Consider the following 24,151-nt stretch of genomic DNA (forward strand, 5'->3'; position numbering starts at 1 on the left):
AACGTTTTCAGACAAATGAAAATGAAAAGCATATACCACTTATAAATCTTTGTTGAAAGAATTCGTCAGGAATATGCTTTGGGAGAAATTGACCCTAAAAGGAAGCAGTGAGATGTATGATATTAGGTAGACTTGAACAAATATTTAATTTTGGGATGCATCCCAAAAATACATACATACACTTTGAATAATTATAAAGGCAATACTTATTAAAATGAATTTCATTTTCAAAATTGAGCTATCAGCTGTTAAAGTGTATATACCTTTTAGGGGGACATCCTGTATATAGAAAAACTAATTGGGGAGTAGAAAAACAAGGTGGAATGAAGGCACTGGTCACAGCAGTATGTAAGAAGGGCAGGAGATGAGCAGAGATCAGACAGGCATTTTGGGGAGAAAAATATTGGTTAACTTTAGACAATTAAATCAACTATGCTTACTAAAATTTTTGTAAAGGTAACAACTTAAGATAAAAAATTGTATGCATAATTTTCAAACCAGTAGAGAGAACACCACTGAGTATAAAAAATTTGGTCAATATTAACTAAATGCAAGAAAGGACAAAAAGAACCAGAAAAAAATCAGGTTAAGTATAAAGCAGGAAACAAGATGACCCAAAGAAATTCAAATATAGTAGGAATCAGAAAAAGGGTAAATTTAAGCTCTTAATTAGAAAGACACTGTCAGTTGTATTGGATTAGAAAAATCCAATTACAGCTTTAAAAAAGAGAGTTAGAATTTAAGGACAAAAGCAAAGTTGAATGTAAAAGTATAGAAAATATTAGCCTCAATAAAGAAAGAGGTGTGGTTATAATCAGAGTGGATAAGGTTGTCTTTGAAGAAAAAAAAAAGGGGGGGGTGGATATTAAGGGGAAAAAGGTCACTAAATAAAGACCAAATGTAACAATTCACTGGGATCATATACAACTTGAAGGCACCAAAAACATAGCATCAAGCTATATACCCTGTTTCCCTGAAAATAAGACAGTGTCTTATATTAACTTTTGCTCCCAAAGATGTGCTAGGTCTTATTTTTAGGGGATGTCTTATTTTTCCATGAAGAAGAATACGGTGCACATTTATTGTTAAATGAAAATAAAGGAAATTTATTACCTGTATACGGTACGGCAGTACAGTAGTTGTCAACACAAACCAGACAAACTGTGAATCCTACAGTATCAAGAATTTACTCATTTATTCAATGACAATCATGTCATCATCTTCTGGAACATCATCATAACAATCCAATTCCTGAATTTCCTGGTGAATTTCTTGTGACTCCATTTCTTTCAGAATCAGTGGACCAAATCTCTCATGTTTAGCTTGAGGGGGGTGCTTATTTTCTGGGGGATGCCTTATATTTCACTCAGAAGGAAACCTGTAAGTAGGTCTTATTTTCAGAGGATGTCTTATTTTCAGGGAAACACGGTAAGGCAAAAAGTTGATAATATTTCCAAGGTAAACAGGAAATTACATAGTCATAGGGGATTTTAACACATCTCAGTAATTGATAGTTTGAAATGACACAAATTTAGTTAAGCTATAGACCTGAATGGCACGCTGCACAAGCTTGATCAAAAAGACCCAGGTGAAGAATGCACATTCTTTCCAAGAACATGACACATTTACCAAAAGATCTCATATTAGGCCACAGAGCATTTCTTCAATAGCAATGAATTATACAGACCATATTTTTGAGAATAGTCAATTCCTAGACAACAGAAGCAATAATGAAAACCAAACCAAATATGTGGATTTTTACAGAAAAAACCCTCTAAATAATTTATGACTGTAAAAGTATTCTAATGGAAGGCCTAAGAATAAATTGTTAACATTAATAAGAAAGGTCAATGAGATTAGATTGCTGGCTATTCAAAAATAAATTTTTATTTTCCAGCAATGAGCAACTAGAAAAATATAGTTTGGAAAATATACAGTATATGTGAAAATAGCAATAAAAATATAAAGGTACTAGGAATAAATCTACCAAAATATGTAGAAAATGTTTATGTGTGAAATTTTAAAATTTTCTTGAAGGTCTAAGTAAATGGAAAGATACCCAATATTGATGTATTTGTGGAATCAATTGCCAAAATGTTAAATTTCTGCAATTTACACATTGAATGTGTACCTAGTAAAATTTAAATGAGAATTTTTGAGAAAAATGTATGAGGTTCAAATATATAGAAGGTAGAGAAAAGAACCAAGAATGCCAAGACAATTTTGATAAGGAAGATCAACCTATGAGGGCTCACTCACTCCCCCACTGATGCAAGACTAAACTATAGTTCAATTAAGTAATAATAAAGTGTGATATTAGCTCAGGGAGAGACAAAATAGAGTCTAGAGATAGGCCACATACATATGGAAATTTGTATATAGCAGAGATGCTATTTCAAGTCAATGGGGAAGTAAGAACTTTAAACAAACAGCATTGGAACAATTGGTTATCCATACATCAAACCATATTTAAATGGATTAGACTTAACATATGACAAAGCAGGACTTCAAAGTTTTGGATGGAAATAAAGCAGGATGTTTTCATGTTCTCAGGGTAAGAAAAGGTTTCTTAAATACAACACCAGAAGCACAAACTATAAATAAAAACGATCAATAAATTTGACTACATCATAATATTTTTAAAAAAAATCCCTTTGTACATTACAGATATCATAAACAAAGTGAAAAATACAAACCTTAGACGTGGAGAAGATATTTGCCATGCACACAATCAAGAGAGGATTTGGCCCAGAATTTATAAACAGCTCCAAAGGAAAAGGCCAAATGGTATGAATGGGCAATCCTCAAAAGGACACCAATGGTCTATAAACATGAGAAATAACATGTTCCTCTCTCCTGGAAGTCAACGTCATGTAAATTAAACAAAGAGGAACTGATATTTCCCACTCATCATATTGGGGAAAAAATCTGACGATGCCAAACCCTGCTGAGGGGAGCGTCAATAAACATGACTTTGGAGGACAGGATGGTAGTGGCTAATATGCACCTGGATTGCTGGGCCTGCAGAGTTTGAACACCCCCAGCTTCATACAACAAGGAAAAATCGGAAGAAAGAAAACTTAAATGCCCAGGCAAGGAACAGTTTTTTATTAAATATGCTAGAGGCCTGGTGGACTTGTGCATTGGTTGGGGGTGTGGCCTGTGGGGATTAGCCTGCTATGGGAGCGCCACTCATCCAGGTCAGCTGAGGGGTGGTGGACCTGCCCTCTGAGAGGCTGCTCCGGCTGTGGGAGTGCACTGACCACCAGGGGGCAGCTTTTGCATTGAGTATCTGAACCATGTGCATCATAGTGATTGGTTGACCGGTGGTTCTGGTCATTCCTGTCACTGGGATTTTATATATATATATAGATTGCATTCAGTTGCATTTGATTTTTTTTTATTTTCTATACTTATTTTTGTATGCCTAAAAATATTCTAATTTAAAACATTAGCCTTGCAAGGATTATGAAGAAAAGACTTAACACATAGCTGGTGTGACTGTCAATAAGTATAACTACTTTCAAGGGTAAGTTAAAACTTTAGAGTCTTGTCATTCTTTTTAACCACTTAGAATGGACAAAGGTGGACGTTTAGTAACAATTTGTGTTGGCAAGAATGCTAGGAAACACACTCTCATACACTGCAGGCGGGAATTATAGGGTGTCACAAAAAATGTATACACACACTTTGAATAATTATAAGCATTTGTTAAAATACACTTCATTTTCAAAATTGAGCTATCAGCAGTTAAAGTGTTTATACATTTTTGGGGGGACACTTTGTAGTTGGAGCACACCTCAGTGAAGGTAATTTTGGCAATTATTTAGCAAAACTGTGAAGTTCCTTTGAATTAGCATAATTTCCTCTAAGACTTAGGGGTGGGGAACTTCCAGCCCTGGCTCATGAAATTTTTTGGTCTGGCCCTGCCAAGGCATTAGGGGTGAGTTAATATCTGACCAAATATAGCAGGCTAATTTTTAAGTTGATAATTTTGTATGGCCCTCAAATGATGTTATAAGTATCCAAATGGCCCTTAGCAGACAGACAGTCCCCACCCCTGGTAGATACTGATTGAGAAAATAGCAACTATTACAGCCAAGGTTTATCTACACAAAAGTTCATGTTAGTAACTATAGCCTATAGCGTTGTCTGTAATGTTGATAAATAAAGAAGCAACGTAACACTATCTAGACTAGTAAACACTAGATTAATGTCTAACACTAATCAGTTCTAATCTATGTTACAACTGTAGGATGGAATATTATGGAGCCACCAAAATGATACTGCTGAAACTGTCTTGTGATGTAGAAACACTTGACAAATATTAAGCTAAAATCAAGTAAGATAGTAGTTAGAGTAGACCATTAAAAATACCTGTTTTTTATTCATTGAAGTAAAGATACCAAATGTTACCAATAGTTGCTTCTGGATAGATTATAGGTGATTTCGAACTTCGACTAGATTTTTTTTTTTTTTTTTTTTTTTTTTGTGGGGAGAGGTTTCCCCCAAAATATTATTTTAATAGAAGCCTCCCTTGATGAAACAATTTAAACAGGCTGAATGATACTGACTGATAACCCACACCAGAAGGCATGGCCAAGAACTAGTCTTGCTGCGTTCTTTGGGATATCTGAGTTTTTGAATCTCACAGAATGTGGGCTGAGGACCTGATTCACCAGCCAGGTCACCGCGTACAGGCTGGGCGCCTGTGGAGCTCTGGACCTCTCTAACTCCGGTTTCCCCTTCCTACAAAGAACATTCACAGCCTGGCCTGGCCCCGCTGCTGGCTTTGTGATGCGGCTCAGCGAACGGTGTCACGCGTGCCAGCGCGGGTTGCAAAGCCAAAGCCTGGGCTCTCCGCGGGCGGGATGGCTGTCACTGGGCCGGCAGCGGCGGCGGCGCGGGCTCGGGGGCGCGCGGGGGCGGGGACGCGCCGGCCGCAAGCGCCGGGGGCGGGCTTGGGGGCGCCCCGGTGGCCGCAGGGCGCGGGGAGGGCGCGCCTGCTGCTTCGCCCCCGCTGGGGATTCCCCTGGGCCGGCAGGCGCCGGGGGAAGTCCCAAAGCGCGGGTACAAGAGCGCGGCGCCAGCGCCACAGCCGGCATTCCCCCAGCCATGTCGCGCAGCTTCCAGCTCCTGCTCCTGAGCTGCGGTAGGGCCCAAGACCTGTCCCCGCTTGTTTTCGCACGACACCCCCTTTCCTCGCTTGCTCACGCTGCCATCTCTCTCCCTCTTGCAGCCTGCAGCCTGGCGCCAGCAGCACGGGAAGTGAAGGCGGCTTGTTCCGAAGATGTGGACCTGCCTTGCACCGCCCCCCGGGACCCACAGGTGCCCTACAGGGTCTCCTGGGCCAAGGTAAGCTCCGAGATGAGATGCCCGCAGGCTGGGTGTGGTGGGCTCAATTGGAGGCTGCAGAACCACCTCCCTGAGACTGGCGACCTTATGCGGGTGGGGATGGGGAGTCTCCTGCAGCTGAACTCCCACACTCCTCCCTGCCCTAGCCCCAACTCTGCGCGCACCCAGGTACTGGGCAGACTTAGATTTTGTTCCCTAAGACTTCAGTTCTTTCCTGCCCCCAAAGGTGGCCTGCGATGAGGGACCCACATTAGACGTCTAGGAGGGCAAAACTGTTGAGCCCCTTCGTGTTGATTTTGGAAGCCCGGGAGAAAGCAGCGAGGACCTATCTAGACATTGGGCAAGAGGATTTCTGATTTATGGTGTTTTGTGACTGTGATGCCCATCAGTTTGGATGTGGGAGGGGAGATGGGCGATTGGAAAGGAAGGACTGAGAGATGGACGTGACTTGGGTTTGTTTCATAGGTGGTTACCTGTCGGTCATCCCTTTCCTTGGCCTCCTCCCTTACTCTGGCTCCTCTGGCCGTCCTGAGTGGTCCAGCAAGCGGGGTGTCAGTGAGGGTGCATGAGCCGTGTCCACGCGTGTAAGAACAGGCGTCATTGCCTCTGCTGTGAGAGGGTTGAGTCGCGTTGAGGCTTTTTTTAGTTTCCTCTGACCTGGAACATTTTCACATTCAAAGGCCGCGGTTCAGGTGGCCTGGCAAAGCCAAGCTGCGTTGGCCGTCCCTCGTCCTTTGTTCGCCTTCTCTGGTCCTTTGCTTGCCTTCTCTGATGAGATTGCTGCCTCGAGGTTAAGCAGGATGAGTATGCCATTCCAGCCTTATTCTGCAGCGGTCACTCACTTGTCCTCTTACCTTTGAGCAAATCTCCATGCTTTGCCCCTTTCCATCCAAGCCGGGTTCTCTTCTGCCCAGCATAAAAGATGCTGTGAGAACCTGAACACACACATGGCCATTTAACAAGGCAGCAGAGTACAGTTAGAAAGTGTCCTGAGGCTAGCCAGGTAGGGATTTAGTTTTAAAGAAGGGGGAAACTGTGAAACCACTGTTCTTTCCAGAAAGTAATTTTAAAAAAAAGAAAACAATATTAATATTCCCAGGGGAATAATGAAAAAGTACTCCTGAAACAAGCAGATGAAATCTCAGGCTGTAAAGTTCAAACAGTTGTCAAGTTAAATCTTCTTGCACGAGGTCACCTGGAATGATATAGTAAACCATAGCAATTAACCTTTGGCTTCTTGGATGTCAGCTGATGATGTAACTGTATAATGTATGTGCTGTTTATTGAACATGACTTTTGCATGATTTACACCTCGGGTCTCTCAAAACTGTGATTAAAGAAAAAAAAAAAAAAAAGACAACAGGCTCTTGGCATTCTCTTTTTTTGTCTGTTGGCCCATGGAATACAGTCTTTGAAAATTCGTACCACACTTACTTATTTTTAAGAAAGTGAACTGTGCTTGAGTAGCGTGACAGGAGAGCCATGCTGTGCCAATGCACTAATCAAATATCTCAAAAATTATATACATTGTTCCTTCAAGAACTTTTTATCAGGTCCCAGCATATTCTGTAGATATTTGTTATTTTCCAGCTCAGTAATGATACTTTTGCATCAATTGTTCTTGTGCAAGAAAAATGGATAGCGTGTTCTGGAAATAAGGTGAAATACGGAAATACTTCATTTTACAGAGGATTAAGTGTCTTGTGAATCCCACCCCCTGCCAAAGTTTCTTATAAAACGTTTTAGTCAAGCAGCGAGGTAGCTATTAAGTGAGCAGTTTAAGTCTGGTGACTTTGGCCAGCCTGGCTCACATCACCTTCTCAGCATCACTGGTGTGGTTTGTAAAACCTCGTGCATAGTCGTGGTTGCCTGCTGGAGAAGTAAAGCAGAGAGTCCCTTCCAGGGCGGGTTTTCCCTGACTGCCAATCAAATCACATTCTTGCCTGCCTTCTGCATGTCACAATTACAGTTATTATGACTCACAATCCAAAATTCCATTTACAGAGCATCCTGCCACTGTCCACGTGGCACAGGTCACTTGTGATTAACAAAAAGACCTGTGCAAACCACGTGTTCCTTATCACCTGACTTTTATCAAAAGATTCAAAGCAGACGGTATCTAATAAGTAGTTGTAACATTAGGGCGAATGGGGATGGAACTGTGTCCATTTTATTCTCTTCATTAAGAAGACATAATGGGAGGGACCCAGAGGGGCTTAGTGTAGACATGCACAGGGAGGAATCAAAGGTGGAGCCAAGAGTAGGCGGAGACAGCCCAATGCTTGTTAACCCAACTTTACTTTCCTCCTCTCTGGAATCCAACAATGGCTTCTCTTCTCGTCCTTTCCTATATTGTATCTTTTAAGACAGAATGAGTGATTGAGAAGAAAAAGAAAAGTGAATCCAGTACATCCGTTAAATTTAGCTTTTAAAGTAGTGAATAGATTGTGGTTGTTTAGGGAGGTATTTTGAGAAATTTTGCAAATAGACTTTGTTCCAGCACTCTTCTTCCACAGGCTGTGGCCTTGAGTTGGAGTCTAGCATAAGAGGGCATAGCACAACCCAGGGTCTGCCAGGAATAAGATCACCCATTAAAGGGCCACATCTGTGCTTCAGACTGAGCACCATTGGTTTGCACTCTCTTTAATGAGGCTGAACTCGGTTTGGAGGGAGAGGATGATACTGGGTGGAGTGTCTGGGGATGGTTGATGTTTGCTACTACTACTAATGAATGACTATTAATCAAGAAGATGTAATACCAATCTTTATCATGCTAGGAGCCCTGACAACCTATGTTGATGCATAGCGAAAGAGGATATATAGTTTGTCTCTGGCTGACACTGTGGGGGTGAGGACAGATGCGTCACAAGACGAGCGTGTTTTTTAGATGATTTCCAAAGGAAGGGAGAAAGGGGAAGTAAGACTATGGTTTCAGAGAACAGACCAAGCTTGACATTTATTATATTTAGAAGAGTGCTAGCTGTAGGAGATCATGGGATATCCTGGAGACTAAGGGGTTTGTGGGAGAGCAGGCTAATGGCTTGAAGGAGGCTACTTCACCACTCAGTTATTTCTTGTTCTTCATTCATTATGAAGCCGTCTCCCATGTACATTGCTAGACTCCTATTCAGTGGAGTTGTCTTTTCTGTCTCTACCTTCTTATATGATAATGAGCTACACAGCAAGGGGGCACTAAGCAGAGCAGAGTGCCTTCAGAGGGGCTAGAGTTGATGAGTGGTCTGAGTAGATGTACTCTCTACAGCCACAGACCCTGAAGGGCCCATGAAGGAGCCAAAGCATGCCACTCATTGTACTTCCTTGATTTTAGAATGCCATCTGTTGTAAGACAGATTTAAGAACATGTTTTTAAGAGAAAGAGGAAATATTTGTATATTAAATATAGGAGCACTAAAACACTGAAAAGTGAAAACAATGTGTGTATTAGCATCATAGAAAAATAACACTGTCCCCATTGGTTGACCTGGTTGAATCATTTTTATGGTCTCCACTTTAGGTCAAACTATGAAAGACCTAACGTTGGTTTTCAAATGTCTGTCATATTTACACCTTCATTATTTGGTAAATATTTCTAAGTCCCAAATATGTGCCAAGACCTGGGTTTGGCATTGACCATCCCAAGATCAACACAGAAGTTTTGCCAGAGGACTGTGTATTTCTATTTTATGAAATATATTTTTATTAATTTTCAGAGAGGAAGGGAGAGGGAGAGATAGAAATACCAATGATGAGAAAGCATCATTGACCAGCTGACTGCTGCACGCCCCACACTGGGGATTGAGCCTGCAACCCCGGGCATGTACCCTGACTGGGAATCGAACTGTGACCTCCTGGTTCATAGGTCGATGCTCAACCACTGAGCCACACCAGCTGGGCAAGAGGACCATCTTGAGCACAGAAATGGACATAGGGCTCCACAAGCATTTGGGGGAAGCTATGGTAACTAGTGATTTAGTTATTACTAGTAACAAGTAACTAAAGCTGAGAGGTGATGTTAAGAAGTAAGCTGGAAACAGATTGTGAAGAACCTAAAATGCCAAACTATAAGGGTTTGAACTTTATCCTTTAGATAGCAGGGGTCCATTTAACGTTTTTAAGCAAAGAGGATGACATAATGAAAAATGTCATATTTCTCGTGGAGAAGGGCAGAATATGATTCATCCTGAAAGATGAATCTCAGAGTGAGGCTTTATTCTTTCATTACTGTGATACTTCCGTCAGGGTAACTCGGTAAGATTTGAACACATGCAGAGAATATTCCTTCCCTTTCCTCTTGGTCCCCAGTCCTGTCCATGTGGTTCTATGCAAGACTGGGCAAGGCAGACTGTGACTGCCTGAGACGGGGCAATAGAAGCCTCAGCCAGGCCAGAATACTGGATCACTGAGATTTTTGAACATTGACAAGACAGAGCAAAGTTGCTAAAATCTTTTAGTGTGGAAGAGGGTATAGAGGAAGAAGACAGCTGAGAGTTAAATAGGAAAAAACACACCAAACACTTGTTTTCCATGATGAAAAGGGGGAAGCTGAATCACATGAGGACTGGATTTTCTTAGTTCTGTACTTGGTTATGTCACTACACAAAGAAGAGGAAGTTAAAAGGTCTCCGTGACGAAAGGGAAGGTTTTATGAAGGGCAGGACTAAAAAGAGATTTGCTTACCTAAAAGAAAGTGCTCCTCCATCTAAAACTGTTTCCATGATCCCTTCCTGATTACTCCTGTGATGACCCCACATTTGCTACCCGCAGTCCTTAGCTCAGACCTGACTTAGGTTAAAGTACTTCCCTAAAATTTAAAAAATTTAGCGTTGTGAATATTTTAGAGACACTGTGAGTAGAACATTAATTTCCTCCTAAAGCAGAGATTGGGACTTTTAGGGAATGTTGCTAGAGAGGAGGCTGGAAGTATCAACTGAGAGGCTTGACGGAATGAAGAGGACGGTGAGGAAAGCTATCAGAGGTCATTTCTATTACCAATATTAGCAATTGTAAAGCACTTCATGTGTTTGCTGACTTGATTTTTAAAATAACCCCATGAGATATGAGGTAAGGTAATTCCAAATGAGGAAATAGCTCAGAGGTGAAGTGATTTGCCAAAGATGACCCAGCTAACTGATGGGGAAGCTGGGACTTGACTTCAGGCCTTTTGATTCCAAAGCCAGTGGCCTTGTAACACTCTCATTGTATCTAAAATTCACTCATTCATTCAGCAAATACTTTTTTGAATATTTCCCATGTTCAGGGACGTATTTAGAATGCTGAATGAAACATTGGCTTTGAAAAGAAAAGAGAGTAGTAACATTTTTAGGGCTTTCTGTATGACTGACACTATGCTATTTGTACACCTCCATCATCACAGGCATCTTTACACCAATGTTGTGAGATTTCATTACCACCTAACTCCCATCTCTGTGAGCAAAAGAAGCCTGAGAGCTGTCCAGGCAGTTGGCCTAGAGCAGGACTTGTGGTGGAGTTGGGGATTGGTTCCAGGCCCAAAGTCTGTGTTCTTCATTATGTTGCCTCTGCCATAGTCATAGTCTTGACCACCATAAATTAAACTCTGTCTGTTAGATCTACTAAATTTCAAAGTGGAAAATCATTTTTCCAATAAAACTACACTTAGAAAAAAGCGATGTTAATGTGCATACATTCTACCCTCATTATGATATCAACCTCCAAGCCAAACTATTTTGCACATTATAAAGAGCTGTTTTTATGATGAATGGTGATTATATTGGCACTTTGAGTCAGAAACCAAGGTACATGAATGTTAGTGCATGAGAAATGTGACTTTAAAAAAAGCTGTTCAGTGTGATCAGAATATATTAGATTAATTTAATACCATCTTTAAATAAAAAGTTATACTTTTAAATATGTTTAATCAAATTATTGAATCATATTTGCATATGTATTGCCCCTCAAAACTCTTTCTTGTAGTTTCCTATCACATTCTTTTTTTTTTTTTTTAAATATATTTTATTGAATTTTTACAGAGAGGAAGAGAGAGAGATAGAGACCCACACAAGTCGATGAGAGAGAAACATCAACCAGCTGCCTCTTGCACACCCCCTAATGGGGGTGTGCCCGCAACCAATGTACATGCCCTTGACTGGAATCGAACCTGGAACCTTTCAGTCCGCAGACCGACTCTCTACCACTGAGCCAAACCGGCTTCGGCTCCTATCACATTCTTAATGGATATCATGAATGATAAATTTGTATTTTATGTTTGTGTCAAAATTCTTTCTTTGTGATAAGAATAGAAGAGTAGCCCTCTTATATTCAAATATAGTAATCTAGGAGGTTAGTATATATTTGGCTAAAATGATGTAAACTTAAACACTTTAGTTTTTTACTAAAAATATTGGTTCATTTTCAGCCATATTCAACATTTATTTGATTTATTTTATTCTAGTTCAAAATTGCCCATCATTTCTAAAAGAACTTAATTCATATGCCCTTAAATTAGTACTTGTATTTGATTGATTTATTATTCAGAAAATTAAATAGGGTTGATTTAATTTAGGGCTCATGATTTTCTTAAGGTCAAATTGCAATTTTAGAGAAAGAATATGTTGTGTTAATAATTTAGTCAATTTGGAAGCCTTGAGACAAGTCAAAAGTCCATAGGCTTTCTGAAAGTGAGATCCTATATTTTGCCCTTTTCTAATTCAGTCAAAAAGGCCAGCATAAGAGTTAATGTAGGGAATGAAGATTTTAAAAATATAATTGTGATGAGTGTTTGGAGGAGTTAATTTGCCCAAATCATGTTGTGGTCTAGCGCACTACAATATCAGCATTGTACTAGAAAAGGGTGCATTAAATCATTCCTGTCAATTACGCTTGGCTGTGACTGCATCGGAGAGCTCCTTTTGTAATAAATTACTGTTTCCAATAATGTGCGTGCGGAGAGGCAGTGAAACACATTTAGATTTGGAATGTTTAAAGAGCTGTTCTTGAGCCAGCTCAAATGTTTATAAGAACTCATAAAACAAAGCAAAGTTGAGGATGGCCCCTTTGCTGTTACTCCATCCTCCTCCCACTGAAATTCTCCTCCGGTTCTTAAAACACCAATGCTGCCACCACAGTGAACTCTGCGGATCCTGCAGTGTGATAGCTGCTCGGGCACAGGGCTGCAGGCAATGATTTGAACTTTTACATCTGGAGTCACTTGGTACTGCTCGTGGGCACTCCCTCTTTCAGCATGCAGCATTAACATCAACACTACAACTGTGTTTGCGGCTGTAGACAAGGCCCAGGTTCCCCAGATGGAGTCACATGAGAAGGTGTTGACACAACACACGTCCAAACCTGTAGAGAATTTTTGAGTTTATTTGAGTCAAACTGACGACAGTTGCCGGGAAGCAAAATCTCACCAGATTGAGAACATGCTCCAGAGAAATGCAGTTTTGCAGCTTATTTTATATATTAGAATCAAAGGAGGACATGTAAGGGGAGTTACATGAAACCCACTGATAATTGATCACAGGGGTGGGAGAGAGCAAAGCATGGGAATCTCTGTGGCTGGCTTAAAAGGCAAAATGGAGAAACACATATTCCCTTTACATTGGTGGGTACCAGTTAGTAACTAACATTTACAGCACACAGAGATGATGTGTGAGGAACAAGGTAACAACGAGGGGTTTGTGGTCTCCTGCTCTGGTGGGAGGTTGTGCTCTGAGGGATCTGGAAAAGGAGATTAGTCTGACATTTTAAAGGTATGCTCGCTTAGATGCAAAAATGACAACACACAGGCTCAGGTAAGGTAACAGCTGGCCTTGGTCAAGGAAGCTACAAACCTAGGACATGACTACCTGTCATGACTTGCTCTTATGAATTTTTATGTTCATTCTCTGAGTTTGTGAGGCCCGCCGTGCAGGCCTCCCCTGAGCTTGTCAGGTTTGGTATGTGGCCCCTTTTTCATCCACAAAGGCATATCTTAAAATAACAAAAAGAAGGGGAATAGGCATTGTCTACACCCACAGCTTGATGCCAGAGGAGGGTTATGAAATATTTCCAGGCACATTGTATGAATGTACAGGTTTCTTTTTTGCTGGAGTGAGTTACCAGGCAAAGAGAGCTGTTTATTACTGAGGCAAGAGTTCTCAGGTGAAGCCAGTAGCATTCCTTGTTCTCTGGGTCTTTCAGGAAAACCTAGAAAGGGGCCATTGGAAGATGACCCCATGAGAGTTGAGATACTTTGCCGTGATCCATGGATGGCTGTGTGGCTCAGGACATCACAATTCTGCAGGTGGCTTTGGGGTTCTTTGTTCTGCATTTCCCTACTTCTCCTGTTTCTTCTTCTCACCCTGCCTTGGCTTTGCTATTGAAAATAACTAGAGCTGTGCTGGAGGTTTTTTCTCGAAGCCTATGAAAATCTGGCCATCAAGTAAATTACTTTTTGCTGTTGTTACTGGTGATGTTGAAAATGAATTCTCCTCTGAATATGGGCAGAAGGCCACTGCCAGCAGTTCTGATTAGCTGGGCATACTGTACTTGCCTGGGAGGCTCCCAGCAGCCAGCGTGACAGTGGGGTCCTATTTATGTAAATATGCACAATAGTTTATTTTTCATCTGCTCCAGGGGGGTGGAAGTTTTGATCTTGACTCTTAGCGCCTTTCTGAGCTGAGGGAGGGGGTCACTGGATAGGAGAGGAGGCTCCAGGAGAAAACCAGAGGCAGATCATCTCAAAATGATTGTTGCAGCCAGTGACTGTCTCTTCAGATGCAGAGATTTCTAACAAAACAGAGTTCCAGTGAAATCTATTAGAAAGTTGAACGCATTTGGAGGTTAAGTTTGAAAAGACATTACGGTGCAAATTGCAGAGACCTAGCTGACTTGATTAGTTCAAACTAACAATGGGGAGTCTCAGGACAGGTGGCCCCTGATGGGAAGAGGCACCTCTTCAGGCAGCGGGGGGACAGGTGCGAGCACATGATGAGGCCTTAGTGTGTGGTTTAATTAGACCTGGAAAGGGAAACATTGAGCTATGTTATATGTGTTTTAGAATCCTTAGACACCTTAGTTTTTTCTAAGGTTCCTTGGCTACACCTCCTTCACCCCCCCCCCCTCTTTATTTTTGAACACCTAAAGGCTCCAGTCTGTAGATCCTTGATTATTCAGGAAGGAAGGAACCTTTCAACACAAGAAGAACCGTCAAGAAATAGGATTTATATTCATAGACTCGGCCTGCGAAAAGCCATTAGTTTTAGCAGCCCCATGCTAGAGAGTGGAGCAGGGCTCTGTGCAGGAGCGATAAATCTGCCACCAGATGTCTCTGCAGCCCACTCCACAGGAATGCTAACTACACCCGAGGCTGTGGGAGCTGGAACCGAAGCTTTCTGGTGACTTTGTAGCGTGTTCCTACACTTAATAAATTAAGCAGGAACCAACCACTGAGGGTGTGTGTGTATTTTCTCTCTTAGGTGTCTTGGCGTCACTTGGTGTTCCCCTGATTCCTTGGTTGCATATTATCTGCACAATTCCCTTCTGAGAAGGAGGAGAGGAGTTGTAGGTGCCCCAGAATGAGGGATGAAACACTGGCAGGGGCGGGCAAAGACAGTGGCAGTGAAGCCTGCTAACGCTGTGTCTTATCCTGGGGTGGCTCTTTGGTGCTGTCACAGTGCTGGGGGCAGGTAAGGAATGCCAGTGAACCTAGGCTCCTGCTGGTCCCCAGCACTCAGCATAGGACTAGAGGCTGAGCACCGAATACAGTGATTAACCTCCCTGCTTGTTTAAGTCTGTTTTAGAAGCTTTGAAACATTTCATTGGAAGGTGGATGGACAAGTTAATTATATATTTGGGGAAAAGAGTGCTGATGGTGTGTGCAGCGTGTGCCAAATCTTTGAAGTAGGAGATGACAAAGAGGCCCCAGCATTAATCGTAAAGATAGTTCAGGGAAAGAAAACCCACCCGATTATTTTGGCTAAATTTGGCATCTATAGGCTGATCTGTCCTGGGTACAGTAATTTAAGCTGTAACTATCCTGTCACATGTGTGTTGATAATGACCAAATGATCTGACACAGAATCTCTGCATGCCACTACAGTCACCTGTCTTCCTACTTTAGTAGAGTAAGTGTGGTACCTGCTGTGATGTCTCGGATGACCACACAGATACACAGCCTTTGGAGAACAGCCATTGTCTGGCAATGGTCTTAACAGATTTAGGAACATTTCCAAATCGAAGGCTGGGATACAAAAATAAGAGTCAGTCAGTGGGTGAGTTGGTAGTTGAAGAACACAAGAGGACATTTAATATAGAACAGCCAGCAACAAAATTTGATTCAAAGTGATTTACCCATTTCATCAGATCATCATCGTCAACACATCATCAGCATCAATAGCAACACTCTCTCTTTCATGTAGGGTAGAGGGGGGATATGAAGGATCATAAATACAGTCCTGATCCAATTCCAAAACAAACAGAGCCCTAAAAAGTTGTCATTGATTCTTCCCCCTCCCCCCTCAAATGTCACACATCCACACAATAAATTGTTTTCAGACATATGTGGAGGAGGGGTTTTGTGAAAACCAGAGGCAGCACATTGGTGTGTAGGCTCAGTGCTTGATGATCTGTCAGTAGAGCATGATTCAATGATTCCTTTTTTAAACAGCTTACAGAGAGCGGTGAAGAGAGGATAGAAGTGCCCAACCATCACCAGATGGAGCAGGAGGGCCCTTACGAGGCCCCCAGTGAAGGGCTGTATTCCCTGAAGATCCGAAACACTACCAGCTACAGCTCGGGCACATACAGATGCACTCTGGAGGGGCCGGAAGGGCAGAGAAACCAAAGTGGCACGGTGACCTTGGAAGTGACAGGTGAGGTGACCTTGGAAGTGACAGGTGCTGCACTTGTTTTCTTCTTGAAAAATGCCTGTGCACTTTCTGTAGCTGTTAAAATTGACCCTCTCCATTGGAACCTAAGTCAGAAGCTTTGGAGCACATCTGTGGCTAAAAGCTAAATTCTCTTATAAGAATGCCATGACTTGTTCTTTTTTTTCTGTAAATAAGGACAAATCCACCCAGCCTGATGGGGGAGATGCCTCATGTAATTAATTTGATTGTCCTTTAGTCATATAAGAGACCTGTGGAGCAAATAGGAAATATCTAAGTCTGATTTTTGGAAGATGGAGAAATTGTATGTTCCCCCAACACCAGATAACTGTATAATATTCAGCTCATTTGGGGCCTTGGAACATTGTCGCTTCAAGTTCCTACCTTTTTAACATGAGAACAGCATTTCCCTCTCCCTTTACAGAGGTTAACCTTCCCAATATCTCAACTCAGGCCAAAGGAAAAGAGTAAGGCAAGGAAATCATGTTCCGGTGGCTGACACACATTTTTGCTCCATGAATCAAGTGTCAAGACAAGGATTGTCTCCTCCTTGGATTTGTTAAAATAGCTTCTTTATGTAGCTTAAAATATGCCTTGCATTGGACTTCTGCCCTATTCTTGTTAGTGGCTGGGGCTTGAAATGACAAACATGTTGTTGTCACATAATCCCTTATTTTTTTTAAATAATAGCTACCTTTTCCCATCCAGTATTTCAGAGGAATCTGACTCAAGGTAGTATTCTGATACTCCCAAGAGCACAATCAGTGTTTATTGGTCAGTGTTTGGATTTGGTTCACTGTTACACACACACACACACACACACACACACACACACACACACACACACACATCACAGCATAACCCTTGTCAGTCTCTAGCCCTTTACACTGCTTTGTCTGTATTTGTAGAATTTACGGCGCTGACATGTTCCACTCTCTGCTTTGGTCTCTGCTGACTCTGGAACAAGTAGGCACTCAATGAATATGATGATAGAAATGATAGAAATAAGAGAAACCTGGCAGGGAAGAGCAGAGATGAAGTGAAAGAAAAGCTGATTTTCTTTCCTTTCCTCTTCGAAGGCTGAAAATTGCCAGAAGTTACGTTGCTAGAGTCACTTAGATCTGATTCAGATATTAGCTATGGTGTTCCCTAGCATGTAATCTTGGACAAATCTCTGATTGATTCTAAGCCTCAGTTCTTTCATCTCTAAAATGGAATAATATTTTCTATGACCGGCTTGCTATGACGCTTAAATGAGATATTGCATTAAAATGCTAGCACAGTGCCTGTGGTAGACTGTGTGCCCATAAATGGTAGGAAGCATTAGGCCAGTGATTCTCAACCTTGAGTACAGGCTCCTGTGAGAATTCATCCCTAGAATATTACACTAACTTTTAAATCTAGTTTTAGGGGTTGGCAGTTTTCTTGAGGTTGTCCCTGGGTAGAACCCCCAATCATCTGCACTCCACCTGCTCCTTCCTAACTGAGCCTTCAGGGAGACTCAGTTAGCAACCTTGCTTCCCCAAGCAACACATAGGATGTCATGTCTGAGTGGGGAGAGGCTGTCTCCACCATATCCCCTCCTGGGCTGAATATCTCACTCGGCCTCTCAGAGGGTTGCAACCACAGCCTTTAACCCCCTCCCGCCCCTACCCAGGGAGCTGTTCTGTAGGCCACCCTTACCGCCAGTCTTGGTGGGGGAGCTTTAATAGTTTTACAAAAGTGTGTCTACTTATCCAGCAACAGCTGGGCAGCTCACTGCCTCATTTTGTAGTCCTGCAATCCTCCTGATGTCAGGACACCCAGCATTCTACACAAGACAATGTAGATAGATAGATCAACAACTGATATAATTGCAAATTAAAAGCCAGGAAACCCCAGACATTTGAAATGGAGACTGATGGGCAGCAGGGTAAGTCTGGACCTGACTCCTGACTCTGCTACTTGCCTTAGTCCCTCAGCCTCTCTGAACCTTGATTCCTTCATTTGTAAAATGGGATGCTCAGACGTGTCTCAGAAGATTCAGTGAGATGCTATGTATCAGTCCCATTGCACACAGCTGGACAGCTGGATAGAGTGAGTGAGCGCTGGCTGCCGCCATCAGCACCACTGCTGTCATTTCTGTTGTTCTTCCGAAGGCACAGATGTGAGGACAGTAATGGGAGACAGGGACTTAAAGAGCATGAACAAAGCACCTGAGCTTCTTATTATGATAGAAAAGCCCTGTTAAATGGCTTCATTTTTCACCTGTGTTTTTTTAAAGGATGCCATAAGGAGCGCCGAGAAGCAACCTTTAAGAAATACAGAGCTGAGATTGTACTGCTGTTGGCTTTGGTGGTTTTCTACTTAACACTCATCATTTTCACTTTTGTAAGTATGTTCTTAAGACATCTGTTATTACTAAAAGATCACCTGAGGCACCAATCCAAATATATTTTGTAGACACTGTGAGTCATTTAATAACAGAGAGCTCGTCTCTGTGCCCCAGACTTATTGAGCCCCCGGACTGTGAGAATCATTACAACAAGCGCCCAGCTTGTTCTTTGTCCTGTGGCTCTGCACAGAGCACTGGGACGAGACATGAAGTAAGATATGTGAAGGGAATCTGAGAAATGCCAAAGGATCCTACTAAAGTGCCTAAGGGCCTGGCCTCATGGTGACAGTGGTGAAAAGTGCAACACCTTCTGTCCCCCAGCCGGGATAGAGGCAGCCTTCTTGTAGGCAAGTGAGCAGCACAGCCACACAGGGAAAGATCAGTGTCCTTCACCTGCCTTTCAACTGTTTCCACCTAGGGCTTCTCTCCTTATATTTTGTTACTTTCACTCACTTCTTCAGAATTAACCCTTCAAAGCCAGAGCAGTGGGGAACACAGAGAGTGTCCTGTGGTAGAGGGTGGCTGGCCACTTCGTAGGCATCCCTGACATGATGTTGAGCTACTGGCAGCAGGCTCTCACATAGAGACTCGGAGCCGCTTCTGCATAGCTGCTCACCTAGGTTGTGGGGGAGCAGGGTCAGCTCTGGGCCTGACCCACAAGAAAATGATCTTTCCCATATGCCTCAATACCATCAGGAAGGGCTGGCTACTTAGGGACCTGGGCAGATCTCTCCCAGGAGCTATACCAGTAAAATTTTTTTAAAAAAATGCATTTTATTTTTTACAGAGAGAAAGTAAGAGGGATAAAGAGTTAGAAACATCAATGAGAGAGAAACATTGATCAGCTGCCTCCTGCATACCCCTTACTGGGGATATGCCCGCAACCAAGGTACATGCCTTTGACCGGAATCGAACCTGGGACCCTTCAGTCCGCAGGCCGATGCTCTATTCACTGAGCCAAACCAGTTTCGGCTGGGTAGTAAATTTTAAAAGTGAGTGACTTTAGTTTTTTGTTGCAAATGCCCGTTTCTGTGGGCACTGATTTTTCCCATACAAATAACTATCAGTAGGGGCCTGAAATGACCCCAGTCTGTAACTAGTGCATTTCCTGGTTAAAGTTTAGAAGTAGCAGTGAAGTAGACCAAGCTCAGAGTAGAATGAGTGAGTAGCCAGCATAATGAGGGCTTTCAAACCAAATGTGCAGCCAGCCCTTAGTGAATGGAGTTTAAACTGAGGTGACAACTGGTGCATGTCTCCAAATGCTCACTTCTCACTTATCTCTTTTAACTTATTTTTCAGAAGTTTGCACGACAACAGAGTATTTTCCCAGATTTTTCTAAACCTGTAATGGAACGAGCATTTCTCCCAGTCACCTCCCCAAACAAGCCTGTGGAGCTAGTGACTCTTCCCAAGACAGAAGTGGTATGAGCAACTTTCTGCAGGATGCTTCTCCTAAAGTCGAAGGCTCCATGATGTGCCTGTGTGTCACTGAGGACAAAGAAGAACGTGCCCCACACCGAAGGTGGCAGCCTTCCTGGGAATTCCTTCACGTGACCGAAACATCTGAAAGGGAATCCCACCACACTTGCTGTGAATAGAATTTTGAAAACCATCACATGACCACGTAGCATGGGCCACCTGCAGGGAGCTCTCTAGAGCTGCTTTTTCACGGCTCAGTGCTCTAGTCAGCTATCTGGTCAACCTCTTTGAACTTTTTTTTCAGTCACATAAAAGCTATGGTGAGGTGCAGTGGAAAAGGGTCTTGGGAAATGTGAATCTCCAGAGCTGGCCCTGGGACAGACTCTTGAGGACAGCTGCACATCTGGGAAACATCTCTTTGGATTTGCTATGTTTCTTATACTAGCCCAGATGTTTTATGTCTGGAAGAAACGGACAGGCTATGCTGTGAGACAGTGGGGAATATTTAGCAAATGGTTTCCTGGTGTGAAGGCCCTGCTATTACTAAGGGGTATTCTGTATACTTAGAGATATCAGGTGGATGAACTGTTCCCTCACTGGGCCTTTGCATCTGGGAAAGACACGTGAAAAGAAGCAATGAAAAAGAATTCCACCTTTATTTTTATAACTCTATAATGCTTGTCAAAGAAGGACTTGTATTTTTTTCTTCCTTTGAAATTTATATCTAAAGTTAGATATCGTTACTAACTGACAAGCAGCATGACTATAGAGAGTGAGAGGACATCAGCTGGGGTGACAGCAATGGGACAGAGACCTGTTTACTGGCTAGTGACGTTGTGGAAATGTCGGACCAATCATGCAATATGGGTTTAGCCCCAGTTGTCTCACTACCTGTATGATCTTGGGCAAGATCCTATAGTTTCTACTGTCTTGGTTATAAGCCAAAAGCTGTTGTATGAGTTGATTGAAATAATGTGTGTGAAAAATGCTCTAAAAAAGTATAAAGCACTGTACACATTTGAAGCTTCATTGCGTCATTATCCTTATTGTTGCAGTTGCAGTGGTGTTCTGGGCCGGGGAAAATGACTTCCACTTTTATGTTTTGAATCGTCCCAAACAAAACCCTACAAGAGAGGCTTTCCCATAGTCTTCTGTATAAGATGCATTTGGAGAGAGGGGAGTCAGTTCAGGCACCTGTTCCTGAAGCACCAGCCAGAAGTCCTCCATAAGCCGCTGGGACGAGGCCCTGGGACATGGGGAGAAGGGAATTTACAAATGTTATGTAGATGTTTGGGCAAGTGTTGTGTTTTTCTTATTAAATATGGCCCTTTTCCTACTTGTTTTCCAAGGAACAGGAGGCTTTACCCCTTTTGTAAAGAGTAAATTACCCACACTAATGTTAGAGAGTAAAAGGGTTGCCAAGTTGATTTTCGGTTTTGCCACTTTGTCACAGATTTCATTTTATTAAATGTATTCATGTGAATAGGGAATGCTTTTCCTTTTTTTTTTTTTTAAGATTTTAAAATTGATTTTTAGAGAGAGAGGAAGGGAAAAGAAGAAGAAACATCAATGAGAGAACATAACATTGATTGGCGGCCTCCTGCATGCCCCCTACTGGGGATCAAACCAGCAATCCAGGCTTATGTCCTGACCTGGAATCAAACAGGTGACCTTTTGGTGCTTGTGACAACACTCAACCAACTGAGCCACACTGACTAGGGTGGAGTTTTTTTGTTTTGTTTTTTAATTTTTTCTAAGACTTTGGAATGAGTTTTGGATGTCTGTAAATTAGTCTGAGAACCTGAATGGAAGGTGAAATTCTAGAAATGAAGGACTGGCGGGTTCTTCCTCTGAGAGGGAGGACATTTATGACAGGTAGACCTCTGTTAAATAGCACCTCCTGAGTCCCAAAGGTGCCCCTGAATCCATCCTAGCATTGTATTGCCATCAGGTAGTGCATGATCAGCTTGACCACATGCATGACCATAGGTAGGAGGGATGGAGGAGGAGGGTTTCTACTTCAGAAGGGTGTGTAAAGTCAAGAGCTCTGTATCTGGGATTCATGGGGCCTCACTCAAGATTCTCCAATAGTTCCATTACTCCCCAAATGGTAAGAACAACTAGTGCAAGTGGCTATAATAGTTATAAAAGCATCATAGGTGAATCCACTTTGGAAAATGGCTCTTTGTAAAGATGAATGCCCATAAAATGGCAGTAAAGGTTATAGATTCCTTTTCAGTGGAATCTATTTACCAAAAGTGCTGGGGATACTTGCTGAGTAAGTCATGTTGTCTTTGGAGGGTTAATCCACAATGAAACGAAATGCTTCACAGCCATTAGAATTACAGGACCTGGAAAACTAGGGAGGGGCAGCCCTTTATCATTCTGGACTGACTTACATTGAAAACTTGATGGAAATGTTGTAGACTCAACGTTTCATACTTAATATTTGGTAGAAAAAATGTGTGTGTGAGAGAGAGAGAGAGAGAGAGAGAGAGAGAGAGAGAGAGAGAGGGAGAGAGAGAGAAAGAGAGAGAGAAAGAGAGGAGGGGAGAGAGAGAGGGAGGGAGGGCAGAATTTATTAAGGAGGGTGAGTGTTTTCCACTGCCTCAATTAAGGCCTATCAAGGTAGTTCATAGGAAGGTAGAAAATCATGGATCATATTTTTTGTCTCCACTGCCAGGGAAATCTTTGTTCTTAAGGCTTCCTTTTGTCTATGGAATTAGAAATACAGTTATAATAATTTAACCCAGGGATGTTGCAAGACAAATACACGATTATCAACTTCACATTATTCCAAAAGAAGGCCTAAGGTTTTTGTTCTCATAATAATTCTTATTACCTGGTTCACCACAGAAAATACTGAGCTGCACTTGGGGAGCCCACAGAGCCCGGTTATTCGCTAGGCTGGCAGAGGAAAAGATAAGACCGTGGCCGGTGGGTGAGAAAGCACACGAGACTCATGTGTTTGACCCCATGGCACAGCCAGAGCTGGGAATCTCAGAATAATTCTGTGTGATTCCCCAGCTCTTTCCTCATTAGCAACTGTATTTGGCTGTATAATCTAGCTAACTGTTTAGTACTCCCTCTTTCCCATGTAAAAGTAGCCAAAGACCTAAGAATCTTAGATGGAACTGTTTGTTTAATTCAACAATTGTCCCTCATAATTTTGCAACTGTTTGTTTACAAAGCCAGGTTTTATTGAATTGGTCGGTAAGATGCAATAAATCAGTTCTTTGGTTATGGTCTATTATTGTTATTCATTGTCTCCTTGAGATTAGATATTCTCTAAATTTCATCTTTGAATTGCATAAGAAATTACAATTTGACTACCTGTCCTTTTGTAGTGTGTGTGTGTGTGTGTGTGTGTGTGTGTGTGTGTGTTGAGTGAGTGAAATTAAACATAAGCATATTTGCTGAGCGTACACCCTGGACAAAGAACTGTTGTAGTCACTTTATGTAGAACTCAGAAAACACAAGACAATCATCCCTTGCAAGGAGCTTACAATCTAGTGGAAGGACAAATGAGCTCAGAGTTTTATGTGCAACTACTTGTTTTACTTAAATTAGAGAAGTATACAAAGAATGGTACAGAAACATTCATGTAGGGGTCCATTGGAACTTGGACTTGAAAGATAAGCAGGATTTTGAATGGTAGTAATGGGAAAAGGTGGTGGTAATGGCAGGGGCACATTCTTTAAGGCAAAAAAGGTAGAGAACACACATGAATAGGAAATTATATGAGAGCTTGGTAAGCACAGGGAACCCACAGTCCAGGCCAAGTAGGGAGGAGGCAATGATGAAAGACAGACAAGTTATAGAGAATTTGCACAGTGAGGCAGTTTTGAAGGGGTCTGGTTTGGAAAACCATTTGTTGAATTGTTTAATTCAACCAATTAATTCACTTCTAGGACAATAACCAGAAAAAAGAAGTGAAAGATGACATAGAAGGGCTGTAGGAGATAGGAAGCAAGAAGACTATGCAGAAAGCAGATGGAAGCTTAAAGAAGCATAGCATCAGTGGAAGGGAAGAGGAGATGGAAGCATGCTGGCTCCTACAGGGTGATCTTTGCAATTCTTTGTGTTGGGTTTTCCTATGCTCTTAGCATAGGAAGTACATTTTTTTTTAATAAAGATAACAGAATGGAAAGAA

At 42.1% G+C, this 24,151-nt stretch overlaps 1 protein-coding gene across 2 annotated transcripts; it reads left to right on the top strand.

Annotated features, from left to right (window-relative positions):
- Positions 1-4,944: 4,944 nt before the first annotated feature.
- Positions 4,945-23,240, top strand: CD83 (CD83 molecule). Of its 2 annotated transcripts, none has more exons than XM_084875672.1 (5): positions 4,945-5,152; positions 5,240-5,355; positions 15,986-16,190; positions 18,469-18,575; positions 19,879-23,240. In XM_084875672.1, the coding sequence occupies exons 1-5, from the start codon at positions 5,116-5,118 to the stop codon at positions 20,005-20,007; spliced, it is 594 nt and encodes a 197-aa protein (XP_084731798.1). In that variant the 5' UTR covers positions 4,945-5,115; the 3' UTR covers positions 20,008-23,240. The 2 variants fall into 2 exon arrangements, with proteins under 2 accessions (XP_084731798.1, XP_084731799.1); XM_084875673.1 differs by having other exon boundaries at positions 4,990-5,152; positions 19,882-23,240.
- Positions 23,241-24,151: the final 911 nt, after the last annotated feature.

The sequence above is a fragment of the Pipistrellus hanaki genome (assembly GCF_964339955.1).
Source record: "Pipistrellus hanaki genome assembly, chromosome: 2".
Classification (NCBI taxonomy): Eukaryota; Metazoa; Chordata; class Mammalia; order Chiroptera; family Vespertilionidae; genus Pipistrellus; species Pipistrellus hanaki.